The sequence below is a fragment of the Benincasa hispida genome, chromosome 2 (assembly GCF_009727055.1).
Source record: "Benincasa hispida cultivar B227 chromosome 2, ASM972705v1, whole genome shotgun sequence".
In the NCBI taxonomy this organism is placed as follows: domain Eukaryota; kingdom Viridiplantae; phylum Streptophyta; class Magnoliopsida; order Cucurbitales; family Cucurbitaceae; genus Benincasa; species Benincasa hispida.
The window spans coordinates 50,301,978-50,309,694 of NC_052350.1; the positions used below are offsets into that span (position 1 = coordinate 50,301,978).

At 33.0% G+C, this 7,717-nt stretch overlaps 2 protein-coding genes across 2 annotated transcripts; one reads left to right on the forward strand and one right to left on the reverse strand.

Moving 5' to 3' along the window:
- Window positions 1-888, forward strand: LOC120070815. The gene has a single exon (XM_039022699.1). It carries the CDS (start codon window positions 289-291, stop codon window positions 658-660), a length of 372 nt encoding a protein of 123 aa, XP_038878627.1. The 5' UTR covers window positions 1-288; the 3' UTR covers window positions 661-888.
- A 3,083-nt stretch (window positions 889-3,971) lies between these two features.
- On the reverse strand, window positions 3,972-7,406 carry LOC120070706 (IQ domain-containing protein IQM1-like). The gene is made up of 7 exons (XM_039022551.1): window positions 6,489-7,406; window positions 6,320-6,385; window positions 5,935-6,023; window positions 5,757-5,844; window positions 5,409-5,639; window positions 4,744-4,845; window positions 3,972-4,632 (listed from the first exon to the last, which is right to left on the reverse strand). The coding sequence occupies exons 1-7, from the start codon at window positions 7,059-7,061 to the stop codon at window positions 4,183-4,185; spliced, it is 1,599 nt and encodes a 532-aa protein (XP_038878479.1). The 5' UTR covers window positions 7,062-7,406; the 3' UTR covers window positions 3,972-4,182.
- Window positions 7,407-7,717: the final 311 nt, after the last annotated feature.

Genomic DNA, 7,717 nt, shown 5'->3' on the forward strand with positions numbered 1-7,717 from the left:
TTGGGATACGGACAATGGTCAACTATGAACTTTCGGCCTTCTCTCAGCGATGTGTTGGCCTTTAATTCGACAATCTGCTTGAATTTGTCAACTAATCGCTACCTTCACCCGTAAGCTCAAAGCTCCCTCCGCCCTCCCTCGAGGGTTCCATTTCGATTTTCGATCCCTTTCAGAAAAATCTTGTAAACCCCTTTCGATTCCACCTCCCCTGTTTTCACACCTCCACTTTCATAAGCTGAATTTTTGAACAAACAGACCGAGCTCTTCGATTGTATCGAAGCTCAAACAATGGCGGATTTCAACTCCAAATCATACCCAGATGGAAGAATGCAGATTCAAACCTACCATGGAAACGAATCAAGAACAACCAATGGTTCTGGTGTGATGGGTATGCAAGATTTTCGTTGTTACAGTGCTTCCTATGCTTCTTCTGCAAACCCAAATCAAACCCAGATGGGTAACGATTTGAAGCTCAAGAAAGGGAAATCTACGAACGGATTTTCATCCAAGAGCTGGAGTTTCAACGATCCGGAGATGCAGAGAAAAAGAAGAGTTGCTAGCTACAAAGTTTATACTGTGGAAGGCAAAGTCAAAGGGTCTATAAGAAAAAGCTTCCGATGGCTCAAAGAAAGATGCTCTCGAGTTGTCTATGGATGGTAGTGAAGCCAGCGCCTTAAATTGGTACAAGATTTTTCTTCCACTCTTTGTTTGATTGATTAGCCTGTAGTTCTGAAATCCAAGAATCTGGTTCTTGATGTTATGAATGATTTTGAATCTCTTTGAATGTGTAACTACTGTTGGAAGTATAGAATTCTTCTTTCCCTTACTTTTCCAATGGATTGGGGATGATGGTTTTATGAGTAGATATGGATTGATTGTGTTCTTGTATCAATGTTCTACTTGCTGAAACTCAATTTAGAGTCAGTCTATTCTTAGAAACCAAACAATTGTTGTCTTCATGATTTCTGGTTTTCCAGTTTAAGAATTTGAATATAGATATTAGATCACCAATTGACCAAACAATCTAACGCGGTTGTGGTCTTGAAATATATAGAACCAATAAGAGGAAATCAATATTAATTGGAGAGAAAATAACATTGTAAGGTTTGAACATTGGATTTCCTTGACTTTGTACTCTGATATCATATTAAATCACTAGTTGACCCGAAAACATAAGTTCATGAATGAAGGTAAATTTAACATTATATCAACACTCCTTACCACTTGAATCTACAATGATGGGTCTGATAAGAATTGTCTTGAGTTCAGTTTTGTTATATGAAACAACTTGTTGTAAAAACATGTCTCTTATTTGTTTGTTTAGTTGTGATTCTGTTTCCTTTTCACCTATATATCTGGAAATAGTGCCTCATCCTCTTTAAGACTTTGAAGCATTAGTTATACAACTGCCTTTCTCAACTCTCTAAATGAAACCTGTTTGGTGAGGAGACCGATATCAGTGCCCCTTTCCTTTGAGCTTTGGATCCCTTCTCTGCTGCTCCTCATGAATCACAAACTTTTTTGTGCTCTCTCTCTGTCCTTTAGATTCTTTTTGTGATTAATCTTGCTTCCTTTTTTGGATTTGCTCGATGAGAGATTGAACCTCCAAGGGGTTTATAATATAAGTACTCTGCCAATTGAGCCAGTATACGTAGGGTGGGGGATCGAGCCTTTCAACGGCTGTTGTTGTTTCTGGATTTGCTCCTTCCATCATATTTTGTATCAATATTTTTTTGGCGTTTACAAGTGTTGTAGGTATCTTTTGTCTGTTCTCCTCTTTTCTTTCCCTTGATTGGCAAAAAGGATATGGCAATTCAGTCACTTGGGGATGAGAATAATGTAGGTTTTTTTTAGGCAAAATAATGTAAGTTTCAATTCTGCCATACTTGTCTTCTTTTCTTGATTTTGGTTTTCTTTACTATAACATAATCATTTTTCAATTATTTGATTGGCCAAAAAGATGCATCTAGTGGTTAGTTGAAAACAAAAATTTGAAAAGGATGGATTTAATGAAAAACATAGTTAGATCCTAGTATTTGTCGAGGCTCCGTTTGGGATTGTTGTAGTGTAATGTTTAAAATAATTGCTAATAGTTGTGTTTTTAGAAAAATCAGCTGTAAAAAAAAAAAAAAAAAAAAAAAGTAAAATAGTGTTTGGTAAATTTCCGCTTAAACTTGAAAAAATATGTTAAGGTGTTTGGTAAATAAATACAAAAACATCTTATCGTCAATATAATAGTTAAAATGGATTTATAATAAACTTTTTATAATTTTTTTTTTGTAATTTAAAATTTTAAATAATTTTTTGTATGATAAATTTTGTTTGTTATAGATTAATTTTTAAATAATAAGAAAAATAACTTTATTTTAAAAAAATGAATATAATATACTTTTAAAAAAAAATGATGCATTTAACTCATAAAAATAAAAAATAGATTTGATTAGGTGAAAAATAGATAAATATATAAAATAAATTTTAAAAGTATAAGATTGAAAACTAAATATTAGTTAAGAATTTTTACTTGATTTTTGGAGAAACTAAAAGCTAAAAGAATACCACTTTTAAAGTCAATATGAAATAAACATGTCTTTAAAAGTGATTTTAACCAATTTAATTTAAATATGTTTTACCAAATTCAAAAAAGGGTTAAAATCTAATGCAATGCCAAACGTAACATTGGAAACTATATCTCAATTATTATTATTATTATTTTTTTTTACAATATATGAGGTGTGAGAATCAAACCTTTGACTTCGATGTTATAGTACATGCATTATGTAAGTTGAGTTATGCTTATTTGACACTATTAAAACTAAATTTAATATTTGAGTTCATAGTCATTTTAAATTAACTAATAGACATTGACGTTTATGGCTGGAAATGTTTATATTTAAAGAACAATTATGTGTAAAATCTTGAAATTGAGGGACTAATTTAAAATAAAACTCAAATGTTATGGGTAAAATTATAACTTTCTGAAACTTGAGGACTAATTTGAAATCAAAATCAAAATTTGGACTAAATATATAATATTTTTAAATCTAGAGAACAAATAAAAACTAAACCCAAAATTTAAGGACTATAAATATGTTTTCTTTTTCCTATAAAATATTATACGTATAAAAAAAATTAAAATATCAAAATGAAGTTTTGCATTTTAAAACCTCCCAGCTTTGAAGCTTCTCTTTTACAATACAACACGCTTTCTTTCTTTTTTACCTTTCCAATGAAATCATGTGTTTTTAGTTTTATTGTCGGCCAAATGTTCTAAAGGTAATTGTAGAACAAATACATTGTTAAAAAGTAATGTTTCTGTCAAAATCTGGTTATGAAAAAACATATCTAGCCCTTACGTGATAGTAACGGAAAATTTGTAATTCACGAAAGACATGACCTATAAAAAAAATCTTGAGTACATGTGTAGTACTTGTCACAATGTGTCCCAATGCCCTTAATGTTTAAGTTTGTAAAGGCTTTTAGTTATAGCAAGAGTTTTAAAAATAAGAATGAACTGACTTTGTTATAAAAATAAGAATGAATTTACTTCTTCTAAAATCATAATGATGTATTTATAATGAAATTTTGACTTGTGGCATCCATATGAAGTTCTTAGAATCATATTAAGTTAACTTTCAAGCTAAATGGGTCATAACATGCATTTAGCATGCTTCATTCATTAAATGGGGAGCCTTGACCTCATCCCTAACCCAGGTCGAGGCTAAGCATATGAATTTGAACCTTGACTCGAACTTCCCTCTTCCCATGCTTAACTCAACCCTAGGGTGTGATTTTTTGGCACGAATTTCGTCATTTTCTTAATCGGGTAATTTGTAAACTCCATAAAGTTGATTATGTGATGTCCATTGGTCCAAATCTACCCATAACATATATGGTGCCAGTTCAAATTTTGGAAATGATTGATTAAAACAGTTTCTTAATACAAAATAAAAAGGTTATTAAACGCATTTAAATTAATCAAAAGTATATAATTTCCTTTCAACTTTATTCTTTTTTACAATAAGAATTTATGTAAAGAACAAAATAACGCTATAACCTCGAGCCAAATCAAATTACTCTTTGGCTCTCAATTACCCCCTCTACCCAAAAAAACAAAAAAAGTAAAAAGAAAAAAAAACAACGAAGGAATTAAAAAATTGGGTTAACCATTTCCACCTATTGGGCTTAATTAGCCGTAGGGATTGGAGTTCTTGGGCTGGGGTGGCCCATATAAGCCAGCCTTGGTGAGAGCCTAATTTTTGGGCTTGGACGTGGAGAAGGAATCGGCCCATAATTAACCAACGGCCCAGGGCCCACTCGAGGCGATAAATTGACATGTTCCAGTGCTCTCGTTTGTAGCTCAGCTGGGTAGTCCCGGACGCACCCGATCCTAGGCCCAGCTCCTGTCGACCATTTGCACGACAATCGTTTCGACATGTCGAATTTTCTCGCCATGTCGTCTTTCTTTTGAGCTACCGGCGGCACGGTTACTGTCATCTTTTTCTCTTCTGAATCAATGGGAACCGTTGATTTGGGTTCTTCTAACGGTGTAGATTTGAAGGAATCTTCTCGTGATTTTGGTTTCTCTTCCTGATCGACGGCTTTGTATTGACTGTCATCGTCAATTGCACACAGCTGGGGGAGAATAAAAATATTCCAATATTAGTTTTCAATTTTTGTTTTTTATTATTTCAAAAGGGGTAATTTAAAAGTTTTATTATTGATTAAAGGGAATAAGAGATTTACCTTCACATTGGTGAGATCTACATGGTTTTCTTTAAGGAAGCTGAGGAATTCATTGAAATTGGCTTCTGTTGGGTGATAATGACCACTGTATGGCCAAATTGCCTAAAAAAAACAAAGGAAAAAAAAGTCAAATATCATTACTATCCCATTTTAATTTAGAGGAAGATTTCAAAATTACCTATCTACATGTTATCATAATTTTAAAAATATCTAATAAGTTACATATAAAATTTAAAATGTAAAGATTTATCAAACACGTTAGATCCAAATTTAGTTTGACTCAAATTATAAAAATAAGGAAAACTATGCCCTTTGACAATCATGAATCTCACCATCGTGAATTGATGAGATTCCAAGCACGATTTCACTATCCGAGGAAAGTCATAAAATTGCAAATTTTTTGTATTTGCCAAAATTTTATATTTGTATAAAAGTCACGATGCACCTTGAAATCATATTGGTATATTCATGATGGATGTGAACCCGCTATTGAGAATGAGTTTTTAGGAAAATTTAACTTTGGATGGTGCTTTGTGACGGTAACCAAAATGTCGGTTTTTATTATTTTTAGAATCTAAATGATTTGGCATTAGCTAAACTAAATTTAGGTATATATATAATTAAACTAATATGCTGAATAGTAAAGGATGGCTTGAGATTGGTACCTGAATGGCACCATTATGGGCGACTAATCTGCCGGCGGCGGTGGTGGCGGCGCCGGAGAGGAAACTTGAATGTTGAAATTGACCTTTCTTTTTTTGGCCAACATATAAGGATCTTGTAGTGCTCAAAACAAATATCCATTTTGAGCCTTCTTTTGTTTCCACTATACTTCCACTTTGCTTGTAAACCAGCTTCCCATTTTCCACTATTACTTCATAAGCTTCTCTTTCTTTCTAAAAAAAATATTAAAATCAAAATCAAAATCAAAATCAAAATCAAATCTTTTTTGTAAAAAATTGAATTCTTCGGAACCAAAAACTAAAACTAAAAATAAATATATAAAAACTCACTGGTCCTAAATATTTGATGCATTGCTTTTGTAGAGTTGCCCTTGGACATTTCTCTAGGCTTATTTCTTTGCCATCTCCAATATCCAACCTATATTTTTGCAAATCAAGGATTGTTAATACATGGGTTTGGATTAAAATTGTGTATTTTTCAAGTAATTTGAAAAAAAAGTTAACTTACCAGTAAAAGAATGGTTGATTGCTCTCACTCACGAACCATACGTCGTAGTACAAGTGTAAATTGTGGCCATAGCGATGACGTGGATCAATCTGTAACATAAAAGAAATAATGCAAAAGTGTAAGAGCGCAGTTAAGTCTCAAAATCCTGATATTTGTTGTAGTTTAAGGAAACTTAGACAAATGTAAATTATAGAAGAACTTTAAAATTTTTAAATTAAGACAAACTTATTGTCATCTCCTTTTTATTATTGAAATCTTTGTCGGTGGCCTAGCACATTAGCTGATTCCATCATCTGAATTCACTAACATCTGTAATTTCCAATATTACCCCTACTTCAAAATTTAAAAGAATGGCAAAATTTTGGTGCAAAATTCAAGAACTTACAGCTTCAAGCCAGTGCTGAAGAGCCAATTTTTGAGCCTTTTCGTCCTTACTTAAACCCTTTCCCACCTAAAACCAAAAAAACAGGAACAGTATAAACATTTTAGGCCTTCAAAATAATGAATATAAAAATTTTAATTTAATTTAATTTTTTTTTTTAAGAAAAACCCACCTTGGCCGCTCTGGTTCTGGCCCTGGCCCACCGCGAGACGGCGGTTTCCGGCTTTTCGATATTAAAAAACGAAACAGAGCTTCGTTTCAAATTCGCAAAATCAATGGCTTTCCACCACAATTCTTCAACCACCACCGCACAATCCGCAAGGTTCCTTCTCGTTCTATAACTTTTGTAAACCTTCTGCAGCTTCACCGCCGCCGCATCAAGCTCGGTCACCGGTCTAGGAGAGTACATAATCGCCGGCTCCGGCAAGGAAACCCCCGGAGTCTCCGATCCTCCATTTTTCCCAGCGGAAACTGAGAAACTGAAACCCGCATCTTCAACAAGCGACTTAAACGAGAGATTCGTTTCAAGAATCACTTTCTCTGGTTTATTCCCTTTCAAACTATTTGGTTTGCTTCTGGTTACTCTGTTTTTGATCGGTTCTTGGTCTGTAATTTTGAAGCTGTTAGATTTCAAAAACAGAGCTGTATCTCTAGCAGAGAAACTTGGATTTTTGCGTATGATGAACAAGCCTTGGTCTATAATTTCCTTCCAGGCAGAAAGGAGAAGTGAAAGGGATAAACCCATGGATCAAAACCCAGAAACTAAATTAAACAGAATCAAAATGGAGTTTGGTTAGGTTGGATTTGAAGTTTAAGATGAGGGAGATTTGTTGTGAAGAACTCTGTTTTTATAGTGGAAGAAAAAACAGAGAGATGAGACTTGAGAGGGTGAAATGAAAATCAAAGGCACGAGTTTGTGGGTTTGTTTTGAATGATTCAAAGAAGTTTGAATCGGGGAATGTGAACAATGAAATGGGATTATTTTGATTTTGGGGATTTGAAAACAGAAAAAGGATTTTAGGGTATTTATAAAGTTGAAGATGAAGAGAGTGAAGAAGGAAAAGAGAAGCATGGTCAAACAAAGTATGCCTAAAAAACTGAAACCAAGCTTCCATGAAAAAACACACATTACATTATACTGACGTTTATGTAACTTCTCTGTCGATTTTTCTAATTATTATTATTTTTTAAAAAAAAAATGAATTTAAAGGGTTTATTTGATAGATTGGCAAAAAATTGGGTTAAAATGTTAATTGACTTTTTTCTTTTTTAATAAGGTTTTTTTTTCAAACTTTTTTTATTTGAATACTTTCTTTTCCTTCTTTTCTCTCTCAATTCTCCTTGTCCTTCTCTTCTCTTAAAATTTCTCACTTCTCTGCATTTCGTCTTCGGTAACCATAA

Coding starts and splice junctions, on each gene's coding strand:
- LOC120070815 (XM_039022699.1), top strand. CDS start 289: ATGGCGGATTTCAACTCCAAATCATACCCAGATGGAAGAATGCAGATT.
- LOC120070706 (XM_039022551.1), bottom strand. CDS start 7,061: ATGGGTTTATCCCTTTCACTTCTCCTTTCTGCCTGGAAGGAAATTATA. Junction 5,640..5,756: donor GCATCAAATATTTAGGACCA/GTGAGTTTTTAT, acceptor TATTTTTTTTAG/AAAGAAAGAGAAGCTTATGA. Junction 4,633..4,743: donor TAGATCTCACCAATGTGAAG/GTAAATCTCTTA, acceptor ATTCTCCCCCAG/CTGTGTGCAATTGACGATGA.